This window comes from Doryrhamphus excisus, linkage group LG19, assembly GCF_037039965.1.
Source record: "Doryrhamphus excisus strain RoL-2023G ecotype Guam linkage group LG19, RoL_Dexc_Guam_v1.1, whole genome shotgun sequence".
In the NCBI taxonomy this organism is placed as follows: Eukaryota; Metazoa; Chordata; class Actinopteri; order Syngnathiformes; family Syngnathidae; genus Doryrhamphus; species Doryrhamphus excisus.
This window is the reverse complement of record NC_136375.1, coordinates 14,247,965-14,262,670: the sequence shown is the minus strand read 5'-3', so window position 1 is coordinate 14,262,670 and position 14,706 is coordinate 14,247,965. Positions and strand designations below refer to the sequence as shown.

At 46.1% G+C, this 14,706-nt stretch overlaps 2 protein-coding genes across 4 annotated transcripts; one reads left to right on the top strand and one right to left on the bottom strand.

The window, feature by feature from the left end:
* Positions 1 to 1,868: 1,868 nt before the first annotated feature.
* napbb (N-ethylmaleimide-sensitive factor attachment protein, beta b) lies at positions 1,869 to 14,681 on the bottom strand. Of its 3 annotated transcripts, XR_013630436.1 has the most exons (13): positions 14,430 to 14,681; positions 13,793 to 13,872; positions 13,484 to 13,600; positions 12,644 to 12,690; positions 12,458 to 12,535; positions 12,338 to 12,393; positions 11,173 to 11,257; positions 10,877 to 10,981; positions 10,732 to 10,800; positions 10,601 to 10,651; positions 9,861 to 10,473; positions 9,699 to 9,781; positions 1,869 to 1,996 (listed from the first exon to the last, which is right to left on the bottom strand). XR_013630436.1 is itself a non-coding variant. In XM_058056348.2 (11 exons), the coding sequence occupies exons 1-11, from the start codon at positions 14,528 to 14,530 to the stop codon at positions 10,372 to 10,374; spliced, it is 891 nt and encodes a 296-aa protein (XP_057912331.2). In that variant the 5' UTR covers positions 14,531 to 14,681; the 3' UTR covers positions 9,794 to 10,371. The 3 variants fall into 3 exon arrangements, 1 of the variants encoding a protein (XP_057912331.2); XR_013630435.1 differs by lacking the exon at positions 1,869 to 1,996 and having other exon boundaries at positions 9,552 to 9,781; XM_058056348.2 differs by lacking the exons at positions 1,869 to 1,996; positions 9,699 to 9,781 and having other exon boundaries at positions 9,794 to 10,473.
* gzf1 (GDNF-inducible zinc finger protein 1) lies at positions 2,523 to 9,545 on the top strand. Its single transcript, XM_058056346.2, has 7 exons — positions 2,523 to 6,616; positions 6,688 to 6,871; positions 6,940 to 7,103; positions 8,202 to 8,296; positions 8,366 to 8,533; positions 8,601 to 8,758; positions 8,832 to 9,545. Exons 1-7 carry the CDS (start codon positions 5,742 to 5,744, stop codon positions 9,384 to 9,386), a joined length of 2,199 nt encoding a protein of 732 aa, XP_057912329.2. The 5' UTR covers positions 2,523 to 5,741; the 3' UTR covers positions 9,387 to 9,545.
* Positions 14,682 to 14,706: the final 25 nt, after the last annotated feature.

The following is a 14,706-nucleotide window of genomic DNA, read 5'->3' as shown; positions in this document are numbered from 1 at the left end:
ATGGCATATCTTATTTTAGTTTTTGAGTTATTAAGCTGATGACAAAGTCACCCAGCTCCCCGTTTGCTCCAGATTCATTCAGAATAGTTTGTGCTGTTTTTTGTGTCATATTATAAGCTGCTGAACTGCCGCAGTCAAAGGGGTGAACATATGTCAAAACATGCATCCCTACTGTGTTGCCTGGCGACGTCACGCTGTACAGACCAACCCCCGCTGTAACATCAACGCCGTTCAGCCGCAGCACCTGGAAATTTGGAACACACCTTTAGGGGACTGAAATGCACACTGTCTGTTTAACCTGAGCAACATGGCCGCCATCAGGCAAAACATCTTTGACTTAGCAACTCAATTGCTCAGTTGTCGAATGATTCCAATGCATCACATGTATTACATTAAATAAACATGTACTCTAATACATGTATTACATGCATGTGTATGCGCATGTACTACATATAGATGTATTACATGTACTACACGTAGGCATTTTGTGCAAAAGCCACAGGGGGCGCCACAAATGAGATTTCCATTGGGTCAAGTGGCCTCCCATTGCAGCAACATTCCACAGCAAGCCACATAAGCAGTGAGGAGAGAACCTTCTGCCCACAGTGTGTGTGTGTGTGTGTGTGTGTGTGTGTGTGCGCGCGTGTATGCCATATGTGATTAAAGAGTCTGAGTGATGCAATTCCCCCCGGAAGCCAAGCCAGAGGACACGAGGGCGGCGTCCAAGAAGCAAGGAAGGGGAGAGGAGGAAGGAAGGAAAGAAGGAAGGAGGGAAGGTTGCTTGTGGGGTTCCAACGGCTCTCCAGGAATGTGCTGAGCGGTGCAGTGCATTGTGGGAAACACCTGCCTGCGTGTGAGTCATTCAGAGGTGCTATTAGAGGAGGGTTTCTGTTCTATTTTAGCAGGCGCCCACACGATCACGGTGGCTAAGCCTTTCCAAATAGTCTATTTATGAAGACGGCGGCAGTGGGCGCCGTCCTTGAGCCGCTCGGTCTTGGTCTGAAGTGCGAGGTGCTGGATACGGTTACAATGGAGAGGCAGCGAGAGAACACTGGCAAGGACGAGTGAAGGTGGAGGAGGGGAGGACAGGAAAGGAGGGAGGGAGCGCCAGAGGGAACAGAGGCGGTGAGTCAGAGGCCATTTGGAAAGTAATTCCATCTCTGAATGCCCGTATATCTTTTCATCAATGAAAGGATGGGAGTGAAAGACAGCTCATGGCAGGAAGCATCTGCACTTTATCTCTCCTTTTTTCTTACACTTTTGCACGGCGGAAAAAAAAGTCTGCAGGCCCGCCAAGGAGGAGTTTGGCAATAAAAAGTACACATTCCCAGAGCCGAGTATAATTAGTCAGTGTGTCATTTTCCATACCGGCGGCCCCCGCTGGTCCGTCCCCAAACCTTTCTGCGGTCGGTCAGGCACCGTGCATGACCCTTCAACGCAAGGTCCAACGGCAGACCATGTTCCCATTCCCCAATAATGCCAAAGGAATTCATCTGTTCCAGGGTCAAACTGTGGCCGTCTATATTGACCTTATTTCTTCAATCATGCCTTTCGTCTTTCCTTTTCCTGTCAAAATGTTGGCTCCATTTGGCTCATTGAGGTGAGAACCACCACGGCAACACAGGAAGTTGTAGCGAGCAAGCGATGGCGAAATGTGCATTCCAGCAGCACATGATGACTGTTTCCAGTCCAACCATTTGCCGTCCTTCTGCAAAAGCCATTAGGTGTCATTGGGCCAACAAGAACCGAGTCACTCTAATTCCCGACCGGAGCAGCTTCTTGGTTGGCTGGGACTATGAGGGTCTAGACCAGGGGTGGGCAAACTACGGCCCGGGGGCCACATCCGGCCCGCAAAGTGTTTGAATACGGCCCGCCCAATCTTTCCAAAGTATTTCATTTAAACTCAACATACAACCTGGCATCATGGCCTGAGCCAACCTTTTGATGGTTTTATCAATTTCGTTTTTTGACATGGTCTGTTGTTTACAAAGTGCTCCTGAAAAAAGGGACACAAGCACATAATAATAATAATAATAATAGGGCTGGTGACCAGTCCGGGGTGTACCCCGCCTCTCGCCCGAAGACAGCTGGGATAGGCTCCAGCACCCCCCGCGACCCTCGTGAGGAAAAAGCGGTAGAAAATGAATGAATGAATAACAATAATTATTATTAGATTATTCTAATTATTATTAGAACTATTATGACTATTATTATTATATTAATTATATATATTATTGTTATATTTGCATATTTTACATAATAATAATATAATAATTATTATTTTAATTTTATTGTAATTATTATAATATTTTATTATTTTTAAAATATTTAAATATAAATATAAAATAATAAATAATAATAGCAGATTGCATGACAATTTTACAGATACAATAATACCAGGTGGACTGTTAAGTGTAAAATATATAGTCTGCCCCCCCCTCGTAAATTTTGTCATATCAATGCGGCCCGCGAGTCAAAAAGTTTGCCCACCCCTGGTCTAGACTCCTATACGTGTGGCATGCAGCCTGATGAAGGGCAAGAGAGAAGATGGAGGGGGTGTGTGTGACCTTGACAAGGACAGTGCAAAGAGTGTCTTGCGTGCTGTAAACTTCAATGAAGGCACCACAGCGGAACATCTGAGGTGGAATGCAATGACTTCTGGGAAAGTTGACGTGGAAATGATGTGTTACATATGTTATACGTCCGCACAAGCAGAAGAATGTCAGCTCAAAGCTCAACCAAAGCAATGTGAGAAGAACAGAAGATGTATCTTTGTATGCTCCTGTTATGTAGAGGATCTTTGATGATGCTAATACCGACATGTAAGCTAATTTACTGCAAAAACTATTTGCCATTTGCCAGGAAAGTGTGCAACATGAATGTAACTATTTGTATTTATTGCCCGGCGAGGCTTGACTGACTGTAGCGGAAAGCAAAACCGCAACAGAAGGCTCATTTGGACCGAGCGGCGACTGGTCGGTCTGGCAAAGCCCCTTGCGGTCGTGGCTTCCAAAGAGAACACTGCGGTTTATTCTTGCGCTATTCTTCCCAGTTATGTTGTGGGGTTTATAGCATCAGTTCATCTGCCCGGACGATGAGTCATTGCCGGTGAAGGAGCTGCGGGCCTGGCTGTATTCACATTGGACCGCAACCATCACTGCCGGGTCACCGTTTGGTGTCCTTGAATGGTTAGTTATATTACGCGCACAAAACAACAGACATTGCTCCCCAATTTTGGAATATGCTAGCCAAGGATGGAATATTGGTGCCTAGCACATGCAGCTATGATGGAAAACAACTGGGTGGATGCAGCAGTTTGCACCACCTACAGGACTGGAGGTGAACTGCACCATGCTAACAGAATAATTCTATTGTTGTCACATAACTGTTTTCAATCAGTGTTATTTTATGAAAAAAATAATGACAAAAATAAAAGAATTACATTAATATCATTAGAGTGCTTGAAGTTGCAGGCAACGATAAGGACCAGCATGAAGAAAACCCTGACATTGGAGTCCATCACCTTGAAAGCAAAAACAAGTCTGACATGCTAACACAGAGGTAGGGAACCTATGGCTCGGGAGCCAGGTAGGGCTCTTTTGATGACTGTATCTGGCTCTCAAGCATTTCTTACCACAATAAAAATGTATTTTTGCTAACATTTTAAAGTAAACATCACAGAAATGACTGTTAAAAATATTAAAAATTAACAACTTTTTATGCATTTTAATTCGTCCATCTATTTTCTACTGCAATACAGCCGACCATATGCATCTTTTTTGATATTTTCCAGGTCAAACACCAAAAGTCGATTATTACTGGGTAATGCTGTAGTCTACCTCGGTCATTGAGATGTCAACATGTAAATATAAACTTTTCTCCTTTAGTCAAATAGTCACCTAGCTAAAGCTGCAGAACCAAGCCTTCTGGCAAAGATGACCGAAAGTGTGCTGGCCACACCCCATTGGCGTGCGGTAGTGTGCCTGGTCTACACAATTAGAGCCCATTATATCTAAAACTGTTGGTCTTACATAAAAATACACACATTTTATTGCAGTCAATGTTTAAAAAAATGTATATGGCTCTCACAGATACACATTTTAAAATATCTGGCCTTCATGGCTCTCTTCACCAAAAAGGTTCCCGACCCCTGTGCTAACACGACAGCACACTTACGTTACTAGCGTGATGATGCAAGGCGGCTGCTCGATCATGTGACTTCTCCTGCTTCCTGTAGCGCCTTCCAACCTTTTTCAGGCAAACACGAAGTGCCCTCGGGTGAGCTGAAAGTAGGTAAAGGCATATTTAACCCCAACGACCTGCGGTTATGTCAACCATGCGTGTTGACACACGTCGCCATGACGTTTCGCTGCATGCAGGGAATGTTTCATACATCATATTGCCTTACACAAAACCAGGAGGATTAAAGAGAATTTTCTATCAGCACACAAGCTTACAAAGAAAGCTATTATTTGCATCATGTCAAAGGTTACACTGACTCCTGTCAGTCATGTGCAGGTTCAATGTCTCACGGCAGTACATGAACACATAATGTCTGTACAGTCATCAATACTGCAGCAGCTTATTGGGTGCAGAAATTATTATGATTTCAATCTTTCATATGACTCAGTGAGCATCACATGTCGGTTGCTACTGTGTGTGTGTGTGTGTGTGTGCATGCGGCACTGATATAAAAAAACACAATGTTCCCAGTCTACTGTAGAAAGAACACTGGAGGAAAAAAAAAGAAAAAGCTTTTGGGTCCTGAGTGCAGTATGAGTCACCGGAGCGAGGCAGGCAGACTGCAGGCTCTTTGCGGGATTCATTATGATAAATGCAAGCTACATGCATTTCATCTTGGAGGAGGAAAGAAACCTTGGCAACTGCAGAACATCCCACAATGTGAATCCTCAAGTATCTTCTGCACACATGTTTACCATGACTGTTTTGCACCATTCAGGGTATGCAGCTGGGAATGTAAAGGATTTTTTTTTTGTTTAGAACTTGTATTAAAGTCAGTGTTTCGCCAACAAGTCTGACACATGTGCAGTGTTCGATGGAAAGGTATTAAAAATGAGAATGATGCAAACTACTGTACACGCAAGGATGTTGGTAATGTATGCAATGGCGCCACCGTGTGGAGAATATGATGAAAAGGTGAAATATCTAGTAGTGGACATTAATAAGTTAAATATGGTACGATGCTCCAATTACGGCATTTGAGAGATGCAGCTTTTTTTTTGTTCTATAAACTCAAAGTACAGCACTAGGATCAGCACCTGTCGTGGTTGATTCGTGCATCTGTGGCGACAAGAGCTGATCCCAGAGCTGTTTACAGCCGTACCGGAAGTCGATGCGCAGTTATAAACAAAGTGGTGCTTTACCTTGGCTATATTGTCCCGGTTGCCATTTTACCAACCTTACGGTAAGATATTAGCTGCTTCTAGTGGAATTTGCGGCACATTTTCTCCGGCGATGCTAAAAATGAGCAGCATTAGCCAAAATTCTGTTCATCAATTAGCTTAGCCAGCTTGTTCGAGCCCTGTAGCGGCTATGCTAGCTAGTAGCCTGGCGGCGAAAGCAAGCTAGCCAAAAAATTGGAATTTTGGATTTCATGCACATTTGAGTTGATTTTGACTTCGATTAGCTTACATGATACATTCGCTTTCGGCTTTTAATGCCAGCAGCTGCATATATATTTAGTAAAACAACAAGAGTATAGATATCGTTAGCTCAGCCTAATGATGGGTACCGGAGTGGTCCAGCTCACCTCAACGTCCCACCACGAGCACATCCTGGACTCCCTGCACCACCTGAGGCTGCAGGGGCACCTCAGTGACGTCACCGTACAGGTGGAACACCGGGGAGACGTTCAGGTTTTCCAGGCGCACCAGGTGATCCTCGCCGCCTCCAGTGGCTACTTCAAGAACATCCTCCTCTCCCAGGACGCTGCCCGGGACAACATCCCGCTCTCCAACATGCAGCCTGGAGACTTTTCCACGTTTTTGGAATTCGTTTACACGGGGAAATTAGTCGTCACTCAGAGCAAGCTAGTGGACATCGAAGAGGTGGCGAAGCTTCTGGACTGCAAGGAACTCTTGAAGATCTGCCGTGCCGCCATAAGCGCCGGGCTCCTGCAGGAGCCAACCAGTTATGGAGCCAAGTCGGATGCCGGAGAGACTGGAGCAGGAGAGTGTGTGGCTTCCAAAGGCAGCAGCAGGAAGAGACGCAAACCTGCTCCAAAAGTCTCTGAGCAGCTTTTGAAAAGAAATCTCATGGAGACGGATAATGAGAAGGCAAGATCAGGCGAGGATGAGGTCGGAAAAACGAGCCACGGGGATTTGAAGGAAGCTGATAAAGTGTCAGAGGAAGAGGAAGCGGGAGCTCCGACAGAAACCGACGAGTCATGGCCGCCATCGCCTCCCGTGGACGCCATCGACGTAGGACCTGACGATGAGGGCTCGCCGAGTCTGTATGACGGCGAGGAACCCTTATTATCAACAGGCGAGGAAGACGAGGAGGAAGAGAACGGACTGCCAAAAAGGAAGGCTCGCTTCCTGTGCAACAGCTGCCAGCGGGCCTTCTTCTACGAGAGATGCTACATGAAGCACGTCAGGTATCTTCTGGTCATGATTTTCATGATTTTATTCTGGATTGTGATCAGCGTGTTCCTCTTGTGTTGACCAGCACCTACCACGGAGTCAAAGCGGACCTGGTCTACCGCTGCAAGACCTGCCTGCAAACCTTCTCCAACCGCAGCAACCTGAAGATCCATGAGAAGCACGTGCACAGCACCGAGAGACGGTTCTCCTGCGACGTCTGCGCTAAGACCTTCAAGCGGAAAAAGGACGTGGTCCGCCACTACCAGCAGGTCAGATTCAAATGAATCCACAGCCTCCTTGCGGTTTTCCGGACCAGTCCGTCTCCTCTCCAATCCAGGTGCACGACCCCCAGTATCACCAGTGCCCCGACTGCGGGAAATCGCTCAGCTCCAAAGCGTCGCTGGAGCTGCACAAGAAGACTCATAGTGGCATCAAACCCTTCGCCTGCAGCGAGTGCGGCGCCCGCTTCACCCAGAACTCGGCCCTCAAAATGCACCAAAGGTACTCATGCATCGATTCCACACAACCGGCTAATATCTGGTACCACTTCTAAAGACATGCTGTGGAGGGGGGGCTCTCAATCCATGACGGGCCCCACAGCATACAACAGATAAGAGAAGAAAATGGCAGAATTCAGAAGTCATTTTTCTTTATTTATACAAATATTTTTTCTCTGAATTATGTAAATAGCATTTTGCTAAGGGCCCCAATTTGGGCAAGAACGGAACCGGTCCCACTTATAACAATCCTCCATAAGGGTGATGATGTAAACAACTGCTGATCAAGCATCTCAACACTGCATTATTACACTCTTTTCTTGCTGCCCTCAGTCTCCTCTTGGATAACATTGGTCTTCTTATGGTGCCCTTGAGCAAGGCAGTGAAGCACCAAGATGGCTCACATTGGGTCCACATTCATTAATTCATTCATTTTCTACCGCTTTTTCCACACAAGGGTCGCGGGGGTGCTGGAGCCTATCCCCTGCCCACTCAGGACTGGTCGCCAGCCAATCACAGGGCACATATAGACAAACAACCATTCACACTCACATTCATACCTATGGACAATTTGGAGTCGCCAATTAACCTAGCATGTTTTTGGAATGTGGGAGGAAACCGGAGTACCCGGAGAAAACCCACGCATGCACGGGGAGAACATGCAAACTCCACACAGAGATGACTGAGGGTGGAATCGAACCCTGGTCCTCCTAGCTGTGAGGTCTGCGCGCTAACCACTGGCCCGCCGTGCCGCCCCATAATCCACATACTTTGAAAAAAACACCAACCAATTTGGACAAGGGGTACCCATACTGTGCGGGTGAGCAAATCAAGCCCTCCTTTTTAGTCCTGCCTGTGACGTTTATATACAAACATTCACTTTAAGAGGAAGCATATGATACCAAATGCTTCATGATGAAGTCTTACCAGCCACCTGAAACGGCAGCGCTGAGACACTTGCATCTCCATGTTTAAAAAGTAAAAAAATAAAGAAAAAAAATATCACATTGGTATTCCACAGGGCTCAATATTAAACCCCATGAATTGTATTGGAGTGTTTATTTCAAGCTTTAGTTTTGGCTCAACGTGTTTCCGTGTGTAGGGTCCACACAGGAGAGAAGCCATTTTACTGTGACAAGTGCGACGCTCGCTTCTCCCAGAAAAGCATGCTGGTGTACCACAAGCGCTCCCACACAGGTAAAGAAAACCGCACGTCCCATTTAGCACCATGGTCCTAAACGTTTTTTTACCACCTCCATTTTTAAGGCGAGAGACCCTTCATGTGCGAGGCCTGCGGGAAGAGCTTTGCCTCCAAAGAGTACCTGAGGAACCATTCCAACATCCACACGGGCACCAAGCCGTTTAAGTGTGAGCAGTGCGGCCGCTGCTTTGCTCAGAGGAACTCGCTACGGCAGCATTTAACCATACACACAGGTAACGGCTGACATAAGGAAGACAGTCGGGATAAGCGTGGGAAATTTTTGTGGTTTTTGCCCGCCAGGTGAGCGTCCCTACGCCTGCACGTTTTGCAACAAGCAGTTCACGCAGCTCAACGCCCTGCAGAGACACCTGCGCATTCACACCGGCGAGAAGCCCTACATGTGCGGAATGTGCAGCCGCACCTTCTCCGACAAGTCCACGCTTCGCAGGCACACGGCGGTGAGTACCGAACGGAAGCTGGATATATTTCCAACATCAAGAGGTGTCAACAACTCACCCTCCCAACCTTCAGACTCATGATTCCAGCGCTCCGTGGAAGAACTACCTGGTGGTCCTGGAAGGCAACGTGGAGGAGAAGAAATCCAAAGTTGCGAGTAAGGCTCCCACGCAGGGGAAAAAGACGCCAGGCAAAAAAGGCGAAGCCCAAGTGTGTAAAACCAACGCCGAAGCTGTGGTTGTGGCCGAGCCGGTTGCCCTTCCGTCTGAGTGGGCAGGTCACGAGGCCATTGCCTTGGTCAGCCACACCCACCTGGGCGGGATCACCGTCATCCACACCGAGGTGCCGCTGGGGACTCGGTTGCAGTCCGTAGTGACGCCAGACAGCACGGATGCCAGCGTCATGACTGTGGACGGCCCGGCCGCTCCCGTCCCCTTAACAGAGCCGGAAGCTTCCATGTCGTCGGTCCTGGAAGCGGCCGCCTCTCAAGCCGTGTTGGCTCCAGTGTGTGAAACCCCAGCCCAGACGCGGGTGATAGAACCCGACATTCAGACTGTGATTGTGAAAGACAACACGTGTGACGACGTGCAAAAGATAGCAGACAAGCCTTTGGACGACATGAAGTCGTAGAAAATAGTGGGGAAAAAAAGCATCCTTTTTCTTGTGGTGGTGTTTGTTCCCATCATTCAGGCTGTGATAGTGAACACATGCTGTATTAGCTATTTAACTACCAGCTAACTGAAATGTTCCACTTGCACATGAATAGAAATAAAAGAAAGACAAAAGGTGGCTGTTTAATGGAAGGTTATTTATGGTGATGAACACAAATCTGGTCAATTAGTATATGCCCGAGCACCTAATGTTGCCATGGTGACCATATACATGTAATGCAGGGGGGAGCTGTGGAGCTCAAGATGATGTTAGAACAACTTAACAACCTACTTCCATGACACTTTGTAGCGGGATTGGGAAGGATGGACCAAGGAGGAAACCATGTTGGATCCAGGAAAAGAAAATCAAAGATGCTGCAAAGCAAAGAGGGACACAGTACAGCTTTATTGTCCATTTGCCCAAGCATACAGATCATTTGTCTGAACATTCCACCTGGAAGCAGCTGGATACTTTGGTGCGGCTCACCACGCCGGCGACACATGGGGCGAGGGGGGGAGGGGGTGCATGCTTAGTAGCGAGGGTCGGCGCCCAACTTTGCGTCCTAACCAACATTCAAACTAGAAGAATTCAAAGTAATCACAAGAAAGAAAATGTCCCCAAAAGGAATCCTGAGGAAGGAATGAGTGGCTTTAACAGTCTTAGTGCACGTCTACGGTTACCTTCCTGTGATGCTCACTGAAGAAACTGCATGGAGACTAAACATAAACGTAAACATGCTCTGGTCGACATGACTGGCTCCTCCCAGGAGGACAGATGGTAGTGAAAAAGACGTCCTAGAAGACGCTTTACGTTCCAACTAGATTGCCAAACGCCCGTTTTAAGGGAAGCAGAGTGTTACAGTAAAGCAGCGCGCATTGGAAGAGTGTGTGTGTGTGTGTGTGTGTGGAACCATGCGTGACGATCGACTGATTGGTCCTGTCCGTGTCTCCACTGAAGACAGGTCTTATTTGAGGTCGCCCTCGTCACCCTGGATGGTCTTTTTGATGCGCAGCAGGAGCGTGGTGTGCCACTGGTCCAGGCGAGAGATGGAGTCAAACTCCTTTACCTGCGGGTTGGACCACACAAACACACACCATGTCATGTGTAATGCAGTTTGTGCGTGTACAAAGTAACAAGTTTTCCTCATGTAGTGGTTGACCACAACAACTGTGGACTTCCTTCAGCACACCTACCGCCTCTGTGAAGGCCTCGCTGTTCTGTTCCTCATGGGCCTCCAGAAGTTTCTGCAAACAAAGCAAAAAAGTCAGTCATTCCCTCCCTAACATAAAAAAACACACAAGGTAGAGAAAAAGTAAAGGCGAACCTTCAAGAGTTTGCACTCTCTGGAGTCGGAGAACGCTGGGAACATCTCCTCGTATTTTTCCACAGCGATCTGCGGGGGAAAACACACGGTGGTGAGAATCCACAACAAACCCCCACAAAGGAAAGCGGAGGCAAGCGCTCCTTGCCTTGGCATTCAGCTCGTCCACGATGAAATGACAGAGAGACGCTTTGAAGAAATACTCTTTGGCGCTGTACTTGAGCAGAGGGTTGTCCATGGTGTTGGCTCCGACCTGCACACAAGTACGATGCCAAGAAATGACAACAATGGCGTTCCCCATTCACTTCTACTACTGGTCTCCCCATCCATAAACATGCATATACACTCTGCCATCACCTTTGCATTAAGACCAAGGTGTTCCTCAGGGATCAGTACCTCTTATTCATTTAGCAATTGTAAAATCCAAATAAAATCCCGTCGCACCTGCTCATAGATCTCAATGGCCTTCGGGTACTGTTCCAGCTGAGCACAGTAGGCCCCCACCTTCAGCAGACACTTGTTGGCAGAACTACACACACAGGAAGTCAGAATAGTTAATATAAACTCAGTAGTGGACATATGGACATTTCCTTAAATAATGGCCTCCGCTGCAGTGCACGCCATGACTCAAGTCATGAAAAATATAACCAAGAGGGACGTCTTTACCTTTGCTGGATGTATCAAGGCCTGCACTGCAGGCTTGCCATTGTCGAGCTCACCGTGGACTTCCAAGAAACAATGCTTGATTTCATTCATGTCATAAATACAAAGTATAATGGATGATGAGACTAAGATGAATCCATCCATCTTCTACACTGCTTGTCCTCACCAGGGTCACAGGGGCATGCTGGAGCCTATCCCAGCTGACTTTTGTCAAGAGGCAGGTGGATCATTAACGATTCATTCATTCATTTTCTACCGCTTTTTCCTCACGAGGTTCGCGGGGGTGATGTAGCCTATCCCAGCTGTCTTCGAGCGAGAGGCGGGGTACACCCTGGACTGGTGGCCAGCCAATCACAGGGCACATACAGACAAACAACCATTCACACTCACATTCATACCTATGGACAATTTGGAGTCGCCAATTAACCTAGCATGTTTTTGGAATGTGGGAGGAAACCGGAGTACCCGGAGAAAACCCACACATGCACGGGGAGAACATGCAAACTCCACACAGAGATGGCCGAGGGTGGAATTGAACCCTGGTCTCCGAGCTGTGAGGTCTGCGCGCTAACCACTTGACCACCGTGCCATCATTAACGATATCAATTCTAATGACAACATTTATAGATGACATTTTTAATGAACCAATGCTCTTTCATTCTTTAAAAAATGATACACACAAATATTTGCAAAGATGTATAATATATATATGTTGATAAGAAATAACTTATAGTACAGAATTAGTGAAAAAAAGACTAATCAAAATGTGGAAATAAATGTTATGAGAATAAAAAAAAATAATAATAATGCTACGTGCTATTATGACGCGGGATGCCATGTTTGACGACTACAGCTGTGGCGAATGCCTTACCTTTTATAAACTGGCCATTATTTGAGGAAATAAATACAATGAAATCGATTTGGTGCACATGGAGTCACAGCTCACCTGTTTGATTCCTCTCCCTTGTAGTAGTCTGCCGCTTGCTCGTAATGTGCGATGGCCTTGATGTAAGGAGAAGAGTCTTACATTTCACCCTAACTGCAGATATTATATACACACACATACCTTCTCTATATCCACCAGATCTGACTCGTAGATCTCGGCAATGCTGATGTGGTGCTTGGCTGCGATGGTGAATCTTCCCTAGAAGACCAACGAGAAGTGAGACTGACCAGTAGCTGAAGGATTAAGATGCTAGCAAGAGGTGTGGCTAGGCTGCGGTGCGTCTGCACAGCGCTCCAAACATCTTACCATGTCAGTGTATATGTCGATGGAGGCATTTAAACACTTGATTGCCTCTTTCGGAAGCACAGAGAAGAAGATGAGGAGGTAAGAGTTAAGACACGGACATTGTTAGTTTTGAATCTTCATTCATGCGGATAGGAGAGAGAAGGCGGTACAAGTAGAGAACACACACACACTCCCAAACAAAACCAGGCAATACATGCAAAGCCTTGTCCTTGCATCAATGCTTCTGAAGTTGCATAACACAAAAAAGGGGATGATAACCATAGCACCTGACAAAAAAACATTGTAATGCAGAGAAAATGGTACATGCACCTGCCTTGGCTGCTCAGTACAACATGGCTAAAGATACCAACTATCAAGTCCTTCAGAAAAAGCACTGGCAGTGACTGAGTACTTGTGGGCATTTTCAAGAAATATGATTATTTTTTTAACCAAGAGTTATTATTTCAGTACACAATGGAATTGTATGACTGACTTTTGTCACATGGCTTCATACGTTACATACTTCAAATTTCATAACTTCACTCTATGGTGGTTTTCAAAGCGGGTGTTTGTGATTTTTACAAATAAGAAATCCCACAACATCCCAAAACGTACTATTAATGGTTGAAAAAAAATGACCGGGTCTGGAGCCAATGAACCGCCATAAATGAGCGCTTCAATTCTTTATACTGTACGACAGTTTTAATGATGGCTACAGATAATTATTGATTAAGTGATTATTATTATGTCCCGTGGAAAATGTTTTTAAATCCAATCAATGTCCTGGAAAAGACATTTCTTACACCCACACTGCTGATACGTCACTCCGTAACATGAGATCGGTTCAGTTCACAGCCTCACCGTTGGGATCTGACTTCTTGTAAGCGTTCCCGGCATCGATGAAGCTGGTGGCGCAGTCGTGTTTGTTCTGCAGCTGCATGTGGAGATGTGCGGCCTTGCAAAATGCTCCTCCGGCGGCTAAATCAGAAGGTAAAACAACAGTGTGCTTCATAGAGTTCAGCACAAAGGATTCAGCAGACACTGTGACTCAGCATTAACTTGAAGGCACCTTCACAAAGTGCTGCACTGTGCACTTTTAGTGCTGCAAAACACACAATTTCACATTTGTTTTGCTTATTATTCCAATATAGAAGCTTAAGCTTATCTTACCGCTCCAGTTCTTGGCCATCTTGAACATGTTGGCCGCTCTGCAGTACATCTCACAGGCTTCTTCCACTTTGTGGTGGCCTCTGTGAAAGTGACAGACATCAAGCATTTGTCCTGTAGCTTCAATAAAATTGCTGCAAGCCATGACCTATTGACCTGCTACCCAACCCCCGTCAATGTGGACTCATGGGGCTGGACTCTGGTAATAATATGGCTGCTATTCAATCAAGAGATGGGGATGACGTCATTGTTAGCACGCACAACATTGAATTTAATGCAGAATTATTCATTAATGCAGAATAATGCCAACACAAGCTTTGTGCTCATATTGATAAAGGCTTGTCACACCTAAACCCGCTCTTTCATACGACAATAAAAAGCAACAAAAAGCGGTCAATATAAGAAAAGGATTACACTAAGATGCTTCATCGTGAAGAAGAGTGAAAGCTTGTTTACATCGGTGACTAACTTCACTAACCGGTAAGTTAGCATAAATAACACTGCGACTCAATTTACAATACAACTTTATTGAATCATCTCGGTATCTATAAATGTAACATTTAATGAAGTGTAACATAAACATGAGGTTTCATGCGTCCAAAAGAGGCTGTTTGACGGCTAATACATCATGCTAGCTTACCCTCCAAACATCCCGCCCAAAAAGGAGCCCGAAGACTTTATTTTTTTGTCAGCGTCAGCCATTAGTTGGATAGCTTCCTTCTCTTTCCCGGAGTTGTCCATTTTTATGTGATATATTAAGAATACAAAACTTAAAAGGGCCGAAAATAACGGCAGAGGATTGAGAGCTGTGTGAGGATTACAGGCGATGGCTTTACTCGGCGTGGGCGTGTGCGCCTGTTCAGCGGTTTAGCTGGAGCGTCATGGGAGATGTAGTTTTTCTTCCGTTTGTGCCAATA